General features: G+C 45.1%; 3 protein-coding genes across 5 annotated transcripts in view; 2 read left to right on the top strand and 1 right to left on the bottom strand.

Moving 5' to 3' along the window:
• Nucleotides 1–23,617, top strand: part of LOC139462150 (uncharacterized) — a 48,983-nt gene that overhangs the window by 10,793 nt on the left and 14,573 nt on the right. Inside the window, exon 1 of one of the 3 annotated variants that reach the window (XM_071243654.1) lies at nt 15,328–15,415. The exons of the other annotated variants lie outside the window; for them this stretch is intronic. The gene's annotated coding sequence lies outside the window, so the exon portion shown is untranslated. Of the gene's footprint in view, nt 1–15,327; nt 15,416–23,617 lie in introns of those variants that run through there. 3 annotated transcript variants of the gene reach the window in all.
• On the bottom strand, nt 1,788–3,977 carry LOC139462603 (titin-like). The gene has a single exon (XM_071244437.1). It carries the CDS (start codon nt 3,975–3,977, stop codon nt 1,788–1,790), a length of 2,190 nt encoding a protein of 729 aa, XP_071100538.1.
• On the top strand, nt 19,401–21,740 carry LOC139462602 (proline-rich protein 36-like). Its single transcript, XM_071244436.1, has one exon. It carries the CDS (start codon nt 19,401–19,403, stop codon nt 21,738–21,740), a length of 2,340 nt encoding a protein of 779 aa, XP_071100537.1.

Genomic DNA, 23,617 nt, shown 5'->3' with positions numbered 1-23,617 from the left:
TCCTGCCACAACATGTACCCCTCGTGATCCTGCCACAACATGTACCCCTCGTGATCCTGCCACAACATATACCCCTCGTGATCCTGCCACAACATGTACCCCTCGTGATCCTGCCACAACATGTACCCCTCGTGATCCTGCCACAACATGTACCCCTCGTGATCCTGCCACAACATGTACCCCTCGTGATCCTGCCACAACATGTACCCCTCGTGATCCTGCCACAACATGTACCCCTCGTGATCCTGCCACAACATATACCCCTCGTGATCCTGCCACAACATGTACCCCTCGTGATCCTGCCACAACATGTACCCCTCGTGATCCTGCCACAACATGTACCCCTCGTTATCCTGCCACAACATGTACCCCTCGTTATCCTGCCACAACATATACCCCTCGTGATCCTGCCACAACTTACATTGTTTGTGACAATTCACACAGAACAGTCTCTTTTGAGACTTGTCTGACAGTGGTGATTGCAGGACAGACTAGGTGTAAACATGCTTGGTGCTGTGTAAATTCTGTTGCCAAATTGGTTCCCAGTGCTATGTACTTGTGGGCATTTGGAGTCTGACTATTCGGAATAGACCCAGGCACCCCATATTTATTGAAAGAGCTGACTTGTGTGAGTTCATGTGGTTCACTGTGTGTGACCTTGCTGACTGTCAGTGTTCATGCTATCAATCACAGGTTTGCCTGACCCAGGCAGATGCAACTCATGACTTCACATATGATAGTATCCTGAGTCATCAAAGGGAGATAATTCTGAATTCACAGGAGTTATTCAAAGTGCATGACATTTACATTTTCTGTATGTCCCTGACTTTGACATATTTGAGTGGTATATGACAGATCCAACACAGTGGCCCCTGTGGGTTGTTGTCAACAAGTGTCTCCATGTTATCTGGCAAGTGCAATACGTTCAAACTGTGAATATTTGATTGAGCATGAAGGAATTTTTCATGATGTTTTATTGCATCAATAAACCTTTTTCCCCTCCTTAAGTCTGATAATCATATCCATTCTGGTTTGGTCACATTGTGATTTTCTTGGAAGGGCAGGACATGCAGAATGTGTTCATTATCTTTCCTACACTCAAGTGCAGTGGAAATTGCATGGTCAAATAGGTTCCCAGTACCCCATGCTTGTCTAACAGTGGTCTCCATTACCCCATGCTTGTCTAACAGTAGTCGCCAATACCCCAAGCTTGTCTCACAGTGGTCGCCAGTACCCCTTGCTTGTCTGACAGTGGTCCCCAGTGCACAATGCTTGTCTTCAAATCATGCTTGCAGTGCACAATAGGTCCCCAGCACCACATACATGTCTTCAAATCATGCTTGCAGTGCACAATATGTCCCGAGCATCCCATGCTTGCCTGCTGGTGATGATACAAATTCATTTCCTCAAATGATATGCTAAAGCTGCAAAAGATAAGTTGATGTTCTGATTGCCTCTGATTCCAATTGTTTGTCATCTCTATAGCCATGTTTTACACATGTGTTTCCTTACACATTAAACTGATATGAGGTGAAACAAAGCATTGACCTGGTATTGAACATGAAAAGTGGTTCTCCATGTGATAACAGTTCCACATACGGAAGTCAATGAGGACAAACACATACTCATGTTTGATGAATGATTTAGGGAAAATATCTGGAGGAAAAATGGACAGTAGTGAATAAACTGACATCCCAGGAGTGTCCGGCTCAGGTTTAGTCGCCTCATAAGCCATTCCCTTTTTCCTCAGGCACTCCTGAGTCCAGTATTATAAACATGCTTCCAGATCAAGCTAGGCTGTTGTTGCCCACTGGCATACCTTTGTGTGGTACCATCTTCCTTGTACTCAGGTCCCACTGAGGTTTGTGTGGTACCATCTTCCTTGTACTCAGGTCCCACTGAGGTTTGTGTGGTACCATCTTCCTTGTACTCAGGTCACACTGAGGTTTGTGTGGTACCATCTTCCTTGTACTCAGGTCATGCTGAGGTTTGTGTGGTACCATCTTCCTTGTACTCAGGTCCCACTGAGGTTTGTGTGGTACCATCTTCCTTGTACTCAGGTCCCACTGAGGTTTTTGTGGTACCATCCTCCTTGTACTCAGGTCACACTGAGGTTTGTGTGGTACCATCTTCCTTGTACTCAGGTCCCACTGAGGTTTGTGTGGTACCATCTTCCTTGTACTCAGGTCCCACTGAGGTTTGTGTGGTACCATCTTCCTTGTACTCAGGTCACACTGAGGTTTGTGTGGTACCATCTTCCTTGTACTCAGGTCCCACTGAGGTTTGTGTGGTACCATCTTCCTTTTACTCAGGTCACACTGAGGTTTGTGTGGTACCATCTTCCTTGTACTCAGGTCCCACTGAGGTTTGTGTGGTACCATCTTCCTTGTACTCAGGTCCCACTGAGGTTTGTGTGGTACCATCTTCCTTGTACTCAGGTCCCACTGAGGTTTGTGTGGTACCATCTTCCTTTTACTCAGGTCCCACTGAGGTTTGTGTGGTACCATCTTCCTTGTACTCAGGTCCCACTGAGGTTTGTGTGGTACCATCTTCCTTTTACTCAGGTCACACTGAGGTTTGTGTGGTACCATCTTCCTTGTACTCAGGTCCCACTGAGGTTTGTGTGGTACCATCTTCCTTGTACTCAGGTCCCACTGAGGTTTTTGTGGTACCATCCTCCTTGTACTCAGGTCATGCTGAGGTTTGTGTGGTACCATCTTCCTTGTACTCAGGTCCCACTGAGGTTTGTGTGGTACCATCTTCCTTGTACTCAGGTCACACTGAGGTTTGTGTGGTACCATCTTCCTTGTACTCAGGTCATGCTGAGGTTTGTGTGGTACCATCTTCCTTGTACTCAGGTCCCACTGAGGTTTGTGTGGTACCATCTTCCTTGTACTCAGGTCACACTGAGGTTTGTGTGGTACCATCTTCCTTGTACTCAGGTCATGCTGAGGTTTGTGTGGTACCATCTTCCTTGTACTCAGGTCCCACTGAGGTTTGTGTGGTACCATCTTCCTTGTACTCAGGTCCCACTGAGGTTTGTGTGGTACCATCTTCCTTGTACTCAGGTCATGCTGAGGTTTGTGTGGTACCATCTTCCTTGTACTCAGGTCCCACTGAGGTTTGTGTGGTACCATCCTCCTTGTACTCAGGTCATGCTGAGGTTTGTGTGGTACCATCTTCCTTGTACTCAGGTCCCACTGAGGTTTGTGTGGTACCATCTTCCTTTTACTCAGGTCATGCTGAGGTTTGTATGGTACCATCTTCCTTGTACTCAGGTCATGCTGAGGTTTGTGTGGTACCATCTTCCTTGTACTCAGGTCCCACTGAGGTTTGTGTGGTACCATCTTCCTTGTACTCAGGTCATGCTGAGGTTTGTGTGATACCATCCTCCTTGTACTCAGGTCCCACTGAGGTTTGTGTGATACCATCCTCCTTGTACTCAGGTCATGCTGAGGTTTGTGTGGTACCATCTTCCTTGTACTCAGGTCACACTGAGGTTTGTGTGGTACCATCTTCCTTGTACTCAGGTCATGCTGAGGTTTGTGTGGTACCATCCTCCTTGTACTCAGGTCCCACTGAGGTTTGTGTGGTACCATCTTCCTTTTACTCAGGTCACACTGAGGTTTGTGTGGTACCATCTTCCTTGTACTCAGGTCCCACTGAGGTTTGTGTGGTACCATCTTCCTTGTACTCAGGTCCCACTGAGGTTTGTATGGTACCATCTTCCTTGTACTCAGGTCATGCTGAGGTTTGTGTGGTACCATCTTCCTTGTACTCAGGTCACACTGAGGTTTGTGTGGTACCATCTTCCTTGTACTCAGGTCCCACTGAGGTTTGTGTGGTACCATCTTCCTTGTACTCAGGTCCCACTGAGGTTTGTGTGATACCATCCTCCTTGTACTCAGGTCCCACTGAGGTTTGTGTGGTACCATCTTCCTTGTACTCAGGTCACACTGAGGTTTGTGTGGTACCATCTTCCTTGTACTCAGGTCACACTGAGGTTTGTGTGGTACCATCTTCCTTGTACTCAGGTCCCACTGAGGTTTGTGTGGTACCATCTTCCTTGTACTCAGGCACACTGAGGTTTGTGTGGTACCATCTTCCTTGTACTCGGGCACACTGAGGTTTGTGTGGTACTATCTTCCTTGTACTCAGGTCACACTGAGGTTTGTGTGGTACCATCTTCCTTGTACTCAGGTCACACTTAGGTTTGTGTGGTACCATCCTCCTTGTACTCAGGTCCCACTGAGGTTTGAGTGGTACCATCTTCCTTGTACTCAGGTCCCACTGAGGTTTGTGTGGTACCATCTTCCTTGTACTCAGGTCCCACTGAGGTTTGTGTGGTACCATCTTCCTTGTACTCAGGTCCCACTGAGGTTTGTGTGGTACCATCTTCCTTGTACTCAGGTCCCACTGAGGTTTGTGTGGTACCATCTTCCTTGTACTCAGGTCCCACTGAGGTTTGTGTGGTACCATCCTCCTTGTACTCAGGTCCCACTGAGGTTTGTGTGGTACCATCTTCCTTGTACTCAGGTCCCACTGAGGTTTGTGTGGTACCATCTTCCTTGTACTCATTTCCCACTGAGGTTTGTGTGGTACCATCTTCCTTGTACTCAGGTCCCACTGAGGTTTGTGTGGTACCATCTTCCTTGTACTCAGGTCCCACTGAGGTTTGTGTGGTACTATCTTCCTTGTACTCAGGTCACACTGAGGTTTGTGTGGTACCATCCTCCTTGTACTCAGGTCATGCTGAGGTTTGTGTGGTACCATCCTCCTTGTACTCAGGTCCCACTGAGGTTTGTGTGGTACCATCTTCCTTGTACTCAGGTCACACTGAGGTTTGTGTGGTACTATCTTCCTTGTACTCAGGTCACACTGAGGTTTGTGTGGTACCATCCTCCTTGTACTCAGGTCCCACTGAGGTTTGTGTGGTACCATCTTCCTTGTACTCAGGTCACACTGAGGTTTGTGTGGTACCATTTTCCTTGTACTCAGGTCCCACTGAGGTTTGTGTGGTACCATCCTCCTTGTACTCAGGTCCCACTGAGGTTTGTGTGGTACCATCTTCCTTGTACTCAGGTCACACTGAGGTTTGTGTGGTACTATCTTCCTTGTACTCAGGTCCCACTGAGGTTTGTGTGGTACCATCCTCCTTGTACTCAGGTCCCACTGAGGTTTGTGTGATACCATCTTCCTTGTACTCATTTCCCACTGAGGTTTGTGTGGTACCATCTTCCTTGTACTCAGGTCACACTGAGGTTTGTGTGGTACCATCTTCCTTGTACTCAGGTCACACTGAGGTTTGTGTGGTACCATCTTCCTTGTACTCATTTCCCACTGAGGTTTGAGTGGTACCATCTTCCTCGTACTCAGGTCATGCTGAGGTTTGTGTGGTACCATCTTCCTTGTACTCAGGTCATGCTGAGGTTTTTTGGGTTGTGGTAAAACGACTGTAATTGTGGCCCTGATATTGTTCTATGCTAGACATTTGTTTGTACTCTCACTACCAAAAGAAACACGATTACCATACATGTTGGTTAATATATCAAGCGATATTTTATTGTTTCAATGCATAAACAAACATACTGGTATGTTGTGTGAACTGATGGTCATGACTGCTTCACAAGTGACGTCATAGACCCATGACTGTGACTTGACTGTGTGGCTTGACTGTGTGATTGACTGTGGCATGACTGTGTGACTTGACAGTCATTTGACTGTGTGACTTGAGCGTGTTACATGAGCGTGTTACTTGACTGTGTGACTTGACTGTGTGACTTTACAGTCATTTGAATGTGTGACTTGAGCGTGTTACTTGACTGTGTGACTTGACTGTGGCTTGACTGTGTGGCTTGACTGTGGCTTGACTGTGTGACTTGACTGTGTGACTTGACTGTGGCTTGACTGTGTGACCTGACAGTGGCTTGACTGTGTGACTTGAGTCATTTGACTATGTGACTTGAGCCCGTTACTTGAGTGTGTGACTTGACAGTGTGACTTGACTGTGGCTTGACTGTGTGGCTTGACTGTGTTACTTGACTGTGTGACTTGACTGTTGCTTGACTGTGTGGCTTGACTGTGTGACTTAAGCGTGTTACTTGACTGTGTGACTTGACTGTGGCTTGAATGTGTGACTTGACTGTGCGACTTGACTGTGCGATTTGACTGTGTGACTTGACTGTGTGGCTTGACTGTGCCACTTGACTGTGTGACTTGACTGTGCCACTTGACTGTGTGACTTGACTGCCACTTGTCTGTGCGACTTGAATGTGTGACTTGACTGTGCTACTTGACCGTGTTACTTGACTGTGTGACTCGACTGCGCGACTTGACTGTGGCTTGACTGCGCGACTTGACTGTGGCTTGACTGTGTGACTTGACTGTGTGGCTTGACTGTGCCACTTGACTCTGTGACTTGACTGTGCCACTTGACTGTGTGACTTGACTGTGTGAGACTTGACTGCCACTTGTCTGTGTGACTTGAATGTGTGGCTTGACTGTGTATTGACTGTGGCTTGACTGTGCCACTTGACTGTGTTACTTGACTGTGTGACTGTGTGACTCGACTGCGCGACTTGACTGTCATTTGACTGTAGAAGTTGCTGCATTGGGTCTAGCTTCAGTCACTCAGCTTGGTAAACATAGGCCAGCTCTGGTAGTGTGGTGGTGGTGGTTGTGCGTTAACAATTACTTGTCCAAGATCAGATCCCCACACTGAAAACTGTTCACACCCACTGACCCACTCGCTCACTTACTCGCCCTAGTGAAATCCACTAGGGTGGATGTTGGTAAATTAAGAAAGCCACTACTCGCTCACTTACTCATTCTAGTGAAATCCACTAAGAGAGATGTTGGTAAATCAAGAAAGCCACTACTCGCTCACTTACTCATTCTAGTGAAATCCACTAAGAGAGATGTTGGTAAATCAAGAAAGCCACTACTCGCTCACTTACTCACCCTAGTGAAATCCACTAAGAGAGATGTTGGTAAATCAGGTAAGCCACTACTCGCTCACTTACTCACCCTAGTGAAATCCACTAAGAGAGATGTTGGTAAATCAGGAAAGTGACTACTCGCTCACTTACTCACCCTAGTGAAATCGACTAAGAGAGATGTTGGTAAATCAAGAAAGCCACTACTCGCTCACTTACTCACCCTAGTGAAATCGACTAAGAGAGATGTTGGTAAATCAAGAAAGCCACTACTCGCTCACTTACTCACCCTAGTGAAATCGACTAAGAGAGATGTTGGTAAATCAAGAAAGCCACTACTCGCTCACTTACTCACCCTAGTGAAATCGACTAAGAGAGATGTAGGTAAATCAAGAAAGCCACTACTCGCTCACTTACTCATTCTAGTGAAATCCACTAAGAGAGATGTTGGTAAATCAAGAAACCCACTACTCGCTCACTTACTCACCCTAGTGAAATCCACTAAGAGAGATGTTGGTAAATCAAGAAAGCCACTACTCGCTCACTTACTCACCCTAGTGAAATCCACTAAGAGAGATGTTGGTAAATCAAGAAAGCCACTACTCGCTCACTTACTCACCCTAGTGAAATCGACTAAGAGAGATGTTGGTAAATCAAGAAAGCCACTACTCGCTCACTTACTCACCCTAGTGAAATCGACTAAGAGAGATGTTGGTAAATCAAGAAAGCCACTACTCGCTCACTTACTCACCCTAGTGAAATCCACTAAGAGAGATGTTGGTAAATCAAGAAAGCCACTACTCGCTCACTTACTCACCCTAGTGAAATCGACTAAGAGAGATGTTGGTAAATCAAGAAAGCCACTACTCGCTCACTTACTCACCCTAGTGAAATCCACTAAGAGAGATGTTGGTAAATCAAGAAAGCCACTACTCGCTCACTTACTCACCCTAGTGAAATCGACTAAGAGAGATGTTGGTAAATCAAGAAAGCCACTACCTGCTCACTTACTCACCCTAGTGAAATCGACTAAGAGAGATGTTGGTAAATCAAGAAAGCAACTACTCGCTCACTTACTCACCCTAGTGAAATCCACTAAGAGAGATGTTGGTAAATCAGGTAAGCCACTACTCGCTCACTTACTCACCCTAGTGAAATCCACTAAGAGAGATGTTGGTAAATCATGTAAGCCACTACTCGCTCACTTACTCACCCTCGTGAAATCGACTAAGAGAGATGTAGGTAAATCAAGAAAGCCACTACTCGCTCACTTACTCACCCTCGTGAAATCCACTAAGAGAGATGTTGGTAAATCAAGAAAGCCACTACTCGCTCACTTACTCACCCTAGTGAAATCGACTAAGAGAGATGCTGGTAAATCAAGAAAGCCACTACTCGCTCACTTACTCACCCTAGTGAAATCCACTAAGAGAGATGTTGGTAAATCAAGAAAGCCACTACTCGCTCACTTACTCACCCTCGTGAAATCGACTAAGAGAGATGTTGGTGAATCAAGAAACCCACTACTCGCTCACTTACTCACCCTCGTGAAATCGACTAAGAGAGATGTTGGTAAATCAAGAAAGCCACTACTCGCTCACTTACTCACCCTCGTGAAATCCACTAAGAGAGATGCTGGTAAATCAAGAAAGCCACTACTCGCTCACTTACTCACCCTAGTGAAATCCACTAAGAGAGATGTTGGTAAATCAAGAAAGCCACTACTCGCTCACTTACTCACCCTAGTGAAATCGACTAAGAGAGATGTTGGTAAATCAAGAAAGCCACTACTCGCTCACTTACTCACCCTAGTGAAATCCACTAAGAGAGATGTTGGTAAATCAAGAAAGCCACTACTCGCTCACTTACTCACCCTAGTGAAATCGACTAAGAGAGATGCTGGTAAATCAAGAAAGCCACTACTCACTCACTTACTCACCCTAGTGAAATCGACTAAGAGAGATGTTGGTAAATCAAGAAAGCCACTACTCGCTCACTTACTCACCCTAGTGAAATCGACTAAGAGAGATGTTGGTAAATCAAGAAAGCCACTACTCGCTCACTTACTCACCCTAGTGAAATCGACTAAGAGAGATGTTGGTAAATCAGGTAAGCCACTACTCGCTCACTTACTCACCCTAGTGAAATCGACTAAGAGAGATGTAGGTAAATCAAGAAAGCCACTACTCGCTCACTTACTCACCCTAGTGAAATCGACTAAGAGAGATGTTGGTAAATCAAGAAAGCCACTACTCGCTCACTTACTCACCCTAGTGAAATCGACTAAGAGAGATGTTGGTAAATCAAGAAAGCCACTACTCATGTGCCCATATGAAGTCTGTTATATGTATACGTAGCCGGAGGATTACAGTAAATATAGTAGAGATTTGACCCAATTTGGAAATGACAACAAAAGCATGATAAGATGTCTTATGAACCAATCACTTGTCATGTATGTGGACACAGTGATTATGCCTGAGACACACTACAGGGTGTTTACCAGGCACACCCGAGCCCCAGCATGCATCAGTGAGAAAACAAACACCATGTGAGCACAACTTGAGCAGTTTTTTCAAACAATTATTTGAGATCAGGAAAATGGTTATAGCATTCTTGATAACCTATAAATATTGTTAATAATGACAGTGAAATCATGTACTATATGTTTCAAATTGTAATAACCAAAATTATTGGACCCGTGAAGATCTAGGGTAGAAAGGATCTTCAGCAACCCATGCTTGCTGTAGAAAGGGACTATGCTTGTTGTAAGAGGCGTGGTCAGGCTCGCTGACTTGGTTGATGCATGTCACCATATCCCAATTGCATGGATCGATGCTCATAATGTCAATCACTGGAATATCTGGTCCAGACTCGATTATTTACAGAACGCTGTCATATAGCTGGAAAATTGCTGAGTGTGGCGTTAAACAACAACAACCAAAATTATTGCTTGCTGAATTATTGCTAAACATTGAAAATACTGACGGCCATATGATCAAATGTGTGAGACAAGAATTTATATATATATAATATAACAATCGTCATGATATAGCTGAAATATTGCCTATGTGACGTAAAGCATAAACTCACTCACTCACTCACTGTGTATTAATCAGCAAGTTGTCTGTCAATAAAACCTCTCCAGCTTTTCTTCCTCTATTTGCCTTAATCAGGAGTTACTGTATCGAGTGGCGTGGCTAACTGGGGTCATATACTGATAACCCTTCCTCTATTTGCCTTAATCTGGACTTACTGTATCGAGTGGCATGGCTAACTGGGGTCATATACTGATAACCCTTCCTCTATTTGCCTTAATCTGGACTTACTGTATCGAGTGGCATGGCTAACTGGGGTCATATACTGATAACCCTTCCTCTATTTGCCTTAATCAGGACTTACTGTATCGAGTGGCGTGGCTAACTGGGGTCATATACTGATAACCCTTCCTCTATTTGCCTTAATCAGGACTTACTGTATCGAGTGGCGTGGCTAACTGGGGTCATATACTGATAACCCTTCCTCTATTTGCCTTAATCAGGACTTACTGTATCGAGTGGCGTGGCTAACTGGGGTCATATACTGATAACCCTTACCCTAACCCTTCCTCTATTTGCCTTAATCTGGACTTACTGTATCGAGTGGCGTGGCTAACTGGGGTCATATACTGATAACCCTTCCTCTATTTGCCTTAATCTGGACTTACTGTATCGAGTGGCATGGCTAACTGGGGTCATATACTGATAACCCTTCCTCTATTTGCCTTAATCAGGACTTACTGTATCGAGTGGCGTGGCTAACTGGGGTCATATACTGATAACCCTTACCCTAACCCTATTTGCCTTAATCTGGACTAACTGTATCGAGTGGCGTGGCTAACTGGGGTCATATACTGATAACCCTTACCCTAACCCTTTCTCTATTTGCCTTAATCTGGACTTACTGTATCGAGTGGCGTGGCTAACTGGGGTCATATACTGATAACCCTTACCCTAACTCTATTTGCCTTAATCTGGACTAAGTGTATCGAGTGGCGTGGCTAACTGGGGTCATATACTGATAACCCTTACCCTAACCCTTCCTCTATTTGCCTTAATCAGGACTTACTGTATCGAGTGGCGTGGCTAACTGGGGTCATATACTGATAACCCTTACCCTAACTCTATTTGCCTTAATCTGGACTAACTGTATCGAGTGGCGTGGCTAACTGGGGTCATATACTGATAACCCTTACCCTAACCCTTTCTCTATTTGCCTTAATCTGGACTTACTGTATCGAGTGGCGTGGCTAACTGGGGTCATATACTGATAACCCTTACCCTAACCCTTCCTCTATTTGCCTTAATCTGGACTTACTGTATCGAGTGGCGTGGCTAACTGGGGTCATATACTGATAACCCTTCCTCTATTTGCCTTAATCTGGACTTACTGTATCGAGTGGCGTGGCTAACTGCGGTCATACTGATAATGTTGATTGTTGTTCATAATTTTAATCACTGAGTTGTCTGGTCCAGACATGATTATTTACAGGTTGCCAACTACAAATAATGTGACATATATTCAATTGTGTTATTCTTCAGTATTTGGAATATTCCGGTTCCAACTTTGATTTCTAATGAGAATGTGTAACAGGTGATCTGGGGAGATAGGTCACCCAGTGTTGGACATTCCTGTACAAGATCAAAGCCGTTCACAACCAAGCAAAGATTTACTGTTAAATTTACAACGTGTTTGACCATTGAGTGGTCTCTCCAGTTATTCAATAGTAGATGTATATCACTTTGATGGTTCCACTGACTCACTATCTGGCTGGGAGTGTGACCTGCACGCACACAGTGTGACCTCCACGCTGGCTGTCAACCATCCTGATAGGAAATCTGTTTGTTTATTTCCTAAACGTGTTCTATATGGCTTCAGGTAATTCACCAGGCAATAAATCAGGTAGTCGCTTGTAAGTAGTAGCCAAGAATATATTTCTGACTTATTGTTTTTTATGCCTGTTGATTAAATTGTTTGAAGATTGGCTAGACCTTGTGTATGTCTGCACTAGGACAGTTGGGAATGGATTCAGCTCCATGCTAGGTCACAACAAAATTATAGATAACTACATTGATAACATCAAGATGATTTTAAAATGAAGTGACTGAAAAGGGTAATATTTCTGTATTTTATTCATTTTTGTTCCAGAATGTGGTACTGCCAAGACATTAATTAACAGTTCGTTGAAGTTTTTACTACTTGTGAACTTGGCTATTTCCTTTCATGATGTAATTCTGTAGATGAATGGTATAGTTTATTAATATATGTATACAACAGATAGATTGCATAGGGGAGTTAACTGACTTTGTCCAGTTTCCACCCTTGCCGAGCTAGGCAGGAATTACTTGGCTCGATCGTTGCGCCACGAGTGGCTATTACCAATTATGTCCCTTCAAAGCCTCTCCTATGGACCAATCAGATTCCAACTCTCGTATCACTTGCGTTTGCTTCACACAAAATGGTGGCGCTCAGTCAGGCCGATCTGATCGATAATCAAGATCTATATTGTGATAAAACGTGTCTTACATCGCAAAATGCATCAAATCACGTGAGCACCTTGATTAAAAACATCAAAAGATTTGGAAAATATCTGCTGACAACGAGTTGGCGGTGCACATGCTTTGCAAAACCTGCAATCGATCGAAATCTGCACGACAGGTTACGAACCGGATTTCGACTTCGGTGCATGGTTTTGATTGGACTATGCATAGACAAATTGTAACTCCATAATACCAGCCTAGATCGGCGAGGTCGGAAACTGGACTTTTATAGTCAGTTTAGGCCCTTGCCTCGGGAAGATGGATAGATTGTAGCCTACATACTTGGGGAAATAGATTTGTCTCTGGGCTTCCTTCTTATTTCCTCTCTCCGAGCTGATCAGTCTTGTTTTAGCCCCTTAGAAATCCTGAGGGCCAGACAGGGTAACAACAAGTACCATTTTTTAACACTTTTTGGTATGATGAGGCGACGCTCTACCTGTAACCCTGGAGGTGGTCAGGTAATATTGGAGTTGGATATTAAATGATGTGATGGCATGATTATATTCTGCGTGTGCAAATCTTATTATGTTTATTGTCATAATATAAGTACACATATTGAGCTCTCTGACAGGATAATTACACCATCACAACAGACATTACCTTGTCAGTACCTAATAACAGTTGTAACCTAATAACAGCTATAACCTAATAACAGCTCTAGCTGCTCATGGATGCAAACTGCGTGTCTCTCTGGTCTACAGCAGTCTTGGATACGCATCATCCACCACCATGGATCATTCCTTCAAGTCCCAGTACTAATCTTTGGTCTGCAATGCAGAGTTAAGAGGGCGGTTTATCAATGGTATATTCACAGTGGTGTATCAATGGTATATTCACAGTGATGTATCAATGGTATATTCAGAGGGTGGTGTATCAATGTTATATTCCCGGGGCGACGTATCAATGGTATATTCCCAGGGCAGTGTATCAATGGTATATTCCCAGGGTGGTGTATCAATGGTATATTCCGAGGGCAGTGTATCAATGGTATATTCACAGGGTGGTGTATCAGTGGTATATTCCCAGGGTGGTGTATCAGTGGTATATTCACAGGGTGGTGTATCAGTGGTATATTCACAGGGTGGTGTATCGATGGTATATTCACAGGGCGGTGTATCAGTGGTATATCCCCAGGGCAGTGTATCAATGGTATAATCCCAGGGCAGTGTATCAATGGTACATTCACAGGGTGGTGTATCAGTGGTATATTCCCAAGGCAGTGTATCAATGGTATATTCCTAGGGCAGTGTATCAATGGTAGATTCACAGGGTGGTGTATCAATGGTATATTCACAGGGTGGTGTATCAGTGGTATATTCACAGGGTGGTGTATCAATGGTATATTCCTTGGGCAGTGTATCAATGGTATATTCACAGGGTGGTGTATCAATGGTATATTCACAGGGTGGTGTATCAGTGGTATATTCCCAGGGTGGTGTATCAGTGGTATATTCACAGGGTGGTGTATCAGTGGTATATTCACAGGGTGGTGTATCGATGGTATATTCACAGGGCGGTGTATCAGTGGTATATCCCCAGGGCAGTGTATCAATGGTATAATCCCAGGGCAGTGTATCAATGGTACATTCACAGGGTGGTGTATCAGTGGTATATTCCCAAGGCAGTGTATCAATGGTATATTCCTAGGGCAGTGTATCAATGGTAGATTCACAGGGTGGTGTATCAATGGTATATTCACAGGGTGGTGTATCAGTGGTATATTCACAGGGTGGTGTATCAATGGTATATTCCTTGGGCAGTGTATCAATGGTATATTCACAGGGTGGTGTATCAATGGTATATTCACAGGGTGGTGTATCAGTGGTATATTCCCAGGGTGGTGTATCAATGGTATATTCACAGGGTGGTGTATCAGTGGTATATCTTTATGTTAGGATTAACTCTAAATCACTAATGGATGGATGTCAGTATTTAAAAGCCCTGTAGGGATTCTGGATGAGAACAGTTATGTGTGCTGGGCGTACAGTTTTACCCCAGTTCCAGGGTTTAACCCAAGCTGCTACCGCCTGTGATTTGCTGCACTTCAAGCTATCCTCCCTCATTAAACTGACATGATGTTTAAATGAGAAATGACTTGGAATTTTTTAAAATAATGTAATTGAGTTTTATATAAAATATACTGCAGTTTTCCATTTGAAATCTTGAACAAAAGTCTGGTAAACATACAGAAGTCTGACAGGTTCATTATGCCCTCCCGTCCTAGATTATAATGCCACTCTGAAATGAGGAATATAAACTTGTGTGAAAGAGGAGGTTCGCATTCATGTATGTCATAGGACAATGAAAGCCTTAAGTGAAAACTATGGCCTGAGGACATTAAAGAAATTTCTTACATATTTGAGGAACAACCTGATATGATTATCATGTTTTATCAATTAATGCTATACCTTATGAAAAATGTGATCATATATTTGATATTAAGTGATAACAAACTAGATGGCAACTTGTGTCATGAAGTGGTGAAGTCTTTAACTGTGTTATGTACAGTTTGATATCCCGTGCATCAACTAGCTTTGTAAAATGTCATCATTCCTTACTGTGTGTGAAGCACTCACTGTCTATATAAGTGTTATGTTCCATCTTTGTTGTATACATGTAAAGACATTAACCTTTGAATGAATCAAGTCTGGTTGACCTGATGGTACAATGTGGTTTGAGACGGGCTATAAATAGACAGTTGTCAAAAGGTAGCAGTGGGAATAGCTGAATGTCACAGGACAAGCAGTTCAGGCTATGCTCCAGTGACCAGCTGGGCAGGTTGCCCGCTGAGGCGTAAATCAAGTAGATAGTTGTCAGTGAACATGTCCGCTGTTAGATAGTCAGAGTACACTCCCTCACTGAAACCCTCCATGGAGGTGGGAGGTATTAGATACACATTCACAGGTAAGTGATCGCATGTTTAATGCTGTCTGTCTTGTAGGCAGGTAATAGTCAGGTTAGTTCTTGTCTTTACTGACATGTCTTCATAGAGGTGTCATAACTTGTGAAGTTAGGGCCATGTTGTCTTGTTGTCATGGTGTGGTAATAAAGCTATGAATTCTTGGAATACTCATGGTGGAATGTTTATTGTTTGGAGATAATTTAGTCAGGTGTGAGCAGGGTGACAGCTAGGACCTTCATCTTGTCCTCTTGTCCTCTTGTCCTCTTATAGCAGGGGAGGCTGCCACTGACCTGCATCTTCTCCACTGAAAATAATCCAACACAATCTCTCATTAGTTATTGAAACAATAGCTTCAAATACATGTAAAATCTTTAAAAATATACCTCTTTCGACATCTGATGATGAAAGGTTGACTTCATTTTCTCATTTTCAGATAGATATTCAGTGTTCATGAACTTTTCAAAAAGTTGCTATTGAGGATTGCTGTATTGTAATGAAAGTGAAAGACATTCTGAGAGCTCCATCTTACATACGTCATCTCCTGGCTACACAAATTCCAGGTGACTGAGAACTTAGTGTATGTGTGAAATATTCAATCACATGGAAATTGTGTCATTACAAAGGATATTTTTAGCATCCATTATTTTTATTTGGGGAATTAAATGTGACAGCTATAAAAGTGCCTCTTAGGCAAGCCAGAGCTATGATCATGAGTTTAAATCCCCAATTTGCCCTGATGACACTGTGACCATTGCTTGGATCATGAGTTTAAATCCCCAATTTGCCCTGATGACACTCCCTTGCTTGGATCATGAGTTTAAATCCCCAATTTGCCCTGATGACACTGTGACCCTTGCTCGGATCATGAGTTTAAATCCCCAATTTCCCCTGATGACACTGTGATCCTTGCTTGTAACTACATAATTGAAATGTGAGTTTAGATATTTGTCCTACTTTTGAAAGTGAAATGTTTCTTTCTATGACAACTAGAAGAAAGTGTCACAAAAGGGTTATTTATGTGGCTTACAATATTGTACCCCAGCTAACAAGTAGCCTCAGTAATATATCGTGGGTTATTACGTCCCCGGTGCATGTGTACTCTGCCAGCTACATTCACTGGCAGAGAAACCCTGGATTCTTAGGAGAAAGACATCATTAACATTCTGTTTTCTGGGTTCAATTGAGATTTTGGATGTCTGAAAAAGTCTTTTGGGCGTTTCAAAGCTTTTCTGATACTAATCCCACACAATATGTATGGATGTGATGCATATGTCACTTAACAAATGCCATGTTGTGTTCCATGTTACATGATAGTATGGAGTGATAGTCCAGTAGATCCAGAAACTTTAATTCCCAGTTAACAATATCTGTTTATATAGATCCCATTACAGCGCACACTCTCCCTGTGTGTTGTCGTCCCTAGTCGAGTCTGGGGCGGTCGGGCAGCCTAGTGGTTAAAGCGTTCACTCGTTATGCCAAAGGCCTGGGTTCGATTCACCACGTAGGTACAATGTGTGAAGCCCATTTCTGGTGTACCCTGCCGTGATATTGCTGGAATATTGCTAAAAGTGGCTTAAAACCATACTCACTCACTCATCTAGTTGAGGGTAACATCATGTGTGAGAACCACTCTGTTCAGTTTGTGATGCTGACTCTCATCAGCTATACTGCAATATTACATGTTGTTGCATGCACATCCTCACTCATGGCTGTGTGCGTATGTGAGGTCCTGCTTGACATGTTCTTTCTGTATATCATTCATGTCCCTGCAACACTGATACCATGACACAAGTATTGTCTGCAATTACACAAGTATTGTCTGCAATTACACAAGTGTTGTCCGCGATGACACAATAGCTCAGGCAGCTTGATACATGGACGCTGTCTCTGAACTGTGGCAACATCTTCATGTAATACAGTATGTTCAGTGAGTCCTACATGACAAGTAGATGGTGTGGAGGCGTCATACTGGTATATTTGATTAGATCAAAGTTAGACCTGCACATACTGCTCATTGTAATACATAATTCGTAGAGGGGAACGTCCGAATAACTCTCCATTCGTTAAACATATTGGTGCAGAGGCCCTGCAGGGTAAGCATATTCCCCAACTTAAACTCATCCCTACTCTTACACTTTGACAAAATATTGTTGTTGAAAATATTTGAAAAATAAACCAGAACTCTTTGTTGTCTGTATTTATACTGCATGAGTCTCCCGTGATGCATTCTCTGCCGCTGTTGCACATGCGCCAAGCTCCATTTCGAGCTGACATTTACAATGCATGGTACACAGCCCTTCATAATTTTCTTGGGTCCTAAACTAGTATTTATCAATCGCTTGCACATTGTTAATACATGCTGACTGGAATAATAGTAAATATAGAGCCCCGAACAAAGGATATTTATATTACCTTATTTGATTTTTCTCGTCAAAGGTTTATCTAATTGCTATAAGTATGTTGTTGTAGGTAACCTGTTCAAACACAACATATATGCATCTTATTTTGACCTTTTAAGCATTATGCAAAATTATGAAAATATTTAATAGTTAATGCCACACCATACCTTCACATGTCGCCGTAGCTGAGGTTAACAATTACACGTTCTCAAATCAAACGATGCGGGTTCGAACCCCGCTGGCAACACGTTTTCAGAAAAAAAATGAAATTATTCACTTGTCAATGAAAGTAAAACATAGTTCCGTGTAAGTTTGAAATTAATTAAACAGTTGACAAACAACTCTCCATTTCTGAAAAATAATGTACAGTTGTCAAACAACTCTCCATTCCTGAAACATAATGTACAGTTGACAAACAACTCTCCATTCCTGAAACATTATGTACAGTTGTCAAACAACTCTCCATTCCTGAAAAATAATGTACAGTTGTCAAACAACTCTCAATTCCTGAAACATAATGTACAGTTGACAAACAACTCTCCATTCCTGAAACATTATGTACAGTTGTCAAACAACTCTCCATTCCTGAAACATTATGTACAGTTGACAAACAACTCTCCATTCCTGAAACATAATGTACAGTTGACAAACAACTCTCCATTCCTGAAACATAATGTACAGTTGACAAACAACTCTCCATTCCTGAAACATAATGTACAGTTGTCAAACAACTCTCCATTCCTGAAACATTATGTACAGTTGACAAACAACTCTCCATTCCTGAAACAATGTACAGTTGTCAAACAACTCTCCATTCCTGAAACATAATGTACAGTTGACAAACAACTCTCAATTCCTGAAACATAATGTACAGTTGACAAACAACTCTCCATTCGTGAAACATAATGTACAATTGACAAACAACTCTCCATTCCTGAAACATAATGTACAATTGACAAACAACTCTCCATTCCTGAAACATAATGTACAGTTGTCAAACAACTCTCCATTCCTGAAACATAATGTACAGTTGACAAACAACTCTCCATTCCTGAAAAATAATGGTGCGTTCCAACAGTAGAATGATGTTACAGATGTGTTTTAACTCTTGTTCATATGTCTATTGTGTCAAGTAGTTCCACAGACTTGATTTGACCCAGTAATTCTTCCAGGTGTGTCATGATAGTAGGTGTTTTTATGTGCAGTGCAGGAATTGCATGTCATGCTTCCACACCGTGACCAGAACATGGTACAGATGCCGACATCAACAGACATCTGAAGGATGATTGCTGCAGGCCGTGTTGCCTCGTCACGTGCAGCAGACATGTACCTACTGTGTCACTTGCCATCCACACCCACTTTAATTGCCATTACAAGTAATTACATTTCATAAATTCTTGAACCTGTTGTTTACATTGAAGCAGCTGCAACTCACTTGTTTAGCTAGATCTACAGGATCAACCAGTTAATATGCTCAGTGTGTGGGGGTATTGTTGAGACGGAATATATATTTAGTCACGCCTTCTACAACATATTTCAGAACATAAAGCTTGTCCAGTGATCCAGTCATTTTAATTGGTAGAACCCGATGATTTTTTTCCCCAAGTCTCCTCCCAGCCTCCTTCCCCCTCCCTGCTCCTCACAGCATCCCCCACCTCCCCCTCCCCTCTCCTCACAGTATCCCCTATGTCCCCCTCCCCTCTCCTCACAACATCCCCAACCCCCCTCCCCTCTCCTCACAGCACCCCCCACCTCCCCCTCCCCTCTCCTCACAGCATCCCCTATGTCCCCCTCCCCTCTCCTCACAGCATCCCCCACCTCCCCCTCCCCTCTCCTCACAGTATCCCCTATGTCCCCCTCCCCTCTCCTCACAGCATCCCCAACCCCCCCTCCCCTCTTCTCACAGCATCCCCAACCCCCCCTCCCCTCTTCTCACAGCATCCCCAACCTCCCCCTCCCCTCCTCCTCACAGCATCCCCAACCTCCCCCTCCCCTCCTCCTCACAGCATCCCCAACCTCCCCCTCCCCTCTTCTCACAACATCCACCACCTCCCCCTCCCCTCTCCTCACAGTATCCCCTATGTCCCCCTCCCCTCTCCTCACAGCATCCCCAACCCCCCCTCCCCTCTTCTCACAGCATCCCCAACCCCCCCTCCCCTCTTCTCACAGCATCCCCAACCTCCCCCTCCCCTCCTCCTCACAGCATCCCCAACCTCCCCCTCCCCTCCTCCTCACAGCATCCCCAACCTCCCCCTCCCCTCTTCTCACAACATCCACCACCTCCCCTCCCCTCTTCTCACAGCATCCCCAACCCCCCCTCCCCTCTTCTCACAGCATCCCCAACCTCCCCCTCCCCTCCTCCTCACAGCATCCCCAACCTCCCCCTCCCCTCTCCTCACAGCATCCCCAACCCCCCCTCCCCTCTTCTCACAGCATCCCCAACCTCCCCCTCCCCTCCTCCTCACAGCATCCCCAACCTCCCCCTCCCCTCCTCCTCACAGCATCCCCAACCCCCCCTCCCCTCTTCTCACAACATCCCCAACCCCCCTCCCTTCTTCTCACAGCATCCCCAACCTCCCCCTCCCCTCCTCCTCACAGCATCCCCAACCTCCCCCTCCCCTCTTCTCACAGCATCCACCACCTCCCCTCCCCTCTCCTCACAGCATCCCCCACCTCCCCTCCCCTCCTCCTCACAGTATCCTCCACCTCCCACTCCCCTCTCATCACAGCATCCCCCACCTCCCCCTCCCCTCTCCTCACAGCATCCCCCATCTCCCCAACCTCCCTCTCACAGCATTCCCAACATCCCCCTCACAGCATCCCTCCCCTCTCCTCACAGCATCCCCACCTCCCCCTCCCCTTTCCTCTCCTCACAGCATCCCCCAAATCCCCCTCCCCTCTCCTCACAGCATCCCCCATCTCCCCCTCTCCTCTCCTCACAGCATCCCCACCTACCCTCACCTCCCCTCTCCTCACAGCATCCCCCACCTCCCCCCTCCTCACAGCATCCCCATCTCCCCCCTCCTCTCCTCACAGCATCCCCCACCTCCCCCTCACAGCATTCCCCACCTCCCCCTCACAGCATCCCCCGCATCCTCCACCTCCCACTCACAGCATCCTCCACCTCCCCCTCACAGCATTCCCCACCTCCCCCGCACAGCATCCTCCACATCCCCCTCACAGCATCCCCCGCATCCTCCACCTCCCCCTCACAGCATTCCCCACCTCCCCCGCACAGCATCCTCCACCTCCTCCTCACAGTATCCCCCACGTCCCCCGCACAGCATTCTCCACCTCCCCCTCACAGCATTCCCCATCTCCCCCTCACAACATCCTCCACCTCCCCTCACAGCATTCCCCACCTCCCCTGCACAGCATCCTCCACCTCCTCCTCACAGCATTCCACACCTCCCCCTCACAGCATTCCCCACCTCCCCCTCACAGCATTCCCCACCTCCCCCTCACAGCATTCCCCACCTCCCCCGCACAGCATTCTCCACCTCCCCTCACAGCATTCCCCACCTCCCCCGCACAGCATCCTCCACCTCCTCCTCACAGCATTCCCCACCTCCCCCTCACAGCATCCTCCACCTCCTCACAGAATCCCCCACCTCCCCCTCACAGCATTCCCCACCTCCCCCCTCACAGCATCCTCCACCTCCCCTCACAGGATCCTCCACCTCCCCTCACAGCATCCTCCACATCCCCCTCACAGCATCCTCCACCTCCTCCTCACAGTATCCCCCACCTCCCCCGCACAGCATTCCCCACCTCCCCCCTCACAGCATCCTCCACCTCCCCTCACAGCATCCTCCACATCCCCCTCACAGCATCCCCCGCATCCTCCACCTACCCCTCACAGCATCCTCCACCTCCCCCTCACAGCATCCTCCACCTCCCCACCTTCTCCTTCCCCAAATCATCCTGATATGTTTCAACTGTCCAACTGAAATTTGAAGTTGAAGTAAATCAAGAGTCATTTTTTTAATAGTTTGAAATTCCTGCAGCTTATTCATGATGTAATAAACAAAGGTGTGTTTCAGGCTGTGTCAGTTTAGTCAGGTTTATGTTGTATAACATGCACATTGCCATGGTAACACTGAAGTCTCTGTGTTGTGAGCTGGAGGGGACATGTACCTGTGATGCCAAGAAACATTTGGCGTCAGCCAAATCTGATGTCAGGCACATCAGTGCTAAGGAACATGACCCTTGCCCCTGACTCCTTGATACAGATGCCCCTGACTCCCTGATACAGATGCCCCTGACTCCCTGATACAGATGCCCCTGACTCCCTGATACAGATGCCCCTGACTCCTTGATACAGATGCCCCTGACTCCCTGATACAGATGCCCCTGACTCCCTGATACAGATGCCCCTGACTCCCTGATACAGATGCCCCTGACTCTCTGATACAGATGCCCCTGACTCCCTGATACAGATGCCCCTGACTCCCTGATACAGATGCCCCTGACTCCCTGATACAGATGCCCCTGACTCCCTGATACAGATGCCCCTGACTCTCTGATACAGATGCCCCTGACTCTCTGATACAGATGCCCCTGACTCCCTGATACAGATGCCCCTGACTCCCTGATACAGATGCCCGTGATGATCCGGCGTAGAATTGGTCTTCAGCAACTCATGCTTGCCGTAAAAGGTGACTATGCTTGTCAGAAGGGGTGACTAACTGGATCGGGTGGCCCTGCTCGCAGACTTGGTTGCATATAATTGTATCCCAATTGCGTACATAGATGCTTATGATGTCAATTACTGGATCATATGGTCCAGACTCGAAGCCACTCAGAAGCCACTCTCAAGAACAACCTTGTTCCCATAGAGAGACTGTCACAGTCAGATGTTAGCATTGCATAACTAAACATATAGAAGCTGCTTCTTGGGTACAGTTGACCTACTGCCTTCAAGTCAGTGATGGGAGGGAGGGAGGGCGGGCTGGTGCAGTAACTACCTGTTTGACAGGCTAGTGACTAACGTCTGTCCCACAATGTGTGCTGGTACAGGCAGTACTTACAGTAGATGATGGCCTACTGTCTGTGTTCATTGGTTGCACTGTAATTAAGGTTGGCGTGGCTCAATGTCATTGTGCAGAATTTGCCATTTTCCCATGGATGTTGGAGAAGAAAGTTGTCACATTCAATTACATACTTCTGTACAAAGTGATTAAGGTTGTTGTACCTCTGGGGGGTGTCAGAGTTAGAATCAGCTCACAGTGATCTTTACTTGTTGTGTGTGATTTGGTTGATTACTCCAACAGCTTGGGTTGGTATGACAGCAGTATGACAATAGTATTCATGAATGTGTTTGATAGTATGACAGCATTATGACAATTTTATTCATGGATGTGTTTCATGGTATGACAGCAGTATGACAATTTTCATGAATGTGTTTGATGGTATAACAGTAGTATGACATTTTTTGTGGATGTGTTTGATGGTATGACAGCAGTATGACATTATTCATGGATGTGTTTGATGGTATAACAGCAGTATGACACTATTCATGGATGTATTTGATGGTATGACAGCATTATGACAATTTTATTCATGGATGTGTTTGATGGTATGACAGCAGTATGACAATTTTTGTTGATGTGTTTGATGGTATGACAGCAGTATGACTTTATTCATGGATGTGTTTGATGGTATAACAGCAGTATGACATTTTTGTGTGGATTTGTTTGATGGTATGACTGCAGTATGACATTATTCATGGATGTGTTTGATGGTATAACAGCAGTATGACACTATTCATGGATGTGTTTGATGGTTTGATGTAGACATTATTTA

Source organism: Haliotis cracherodii, unplaced genomic scaffold, assembly GCF_022045235.1.
Source record: "Haliotis cracherodii isolate W230 unplaced genomic scaffold, xgHalCrac1.p SCAF_15, whole genome shotgun sequence".
NCBI classification, from domain to species: domain Eukaryota; kingdom Metazoa; phylum Mollusca; class Gastropoda; order Lepetellida; family Haliotidae; genus Haliotis; species Haliotis cracherodii.
The sequence above is the reverse complement of the archived record's forward strand: the minus strand, read 5'-3'. Positions and strand labels throughout refer to the sequence as shown.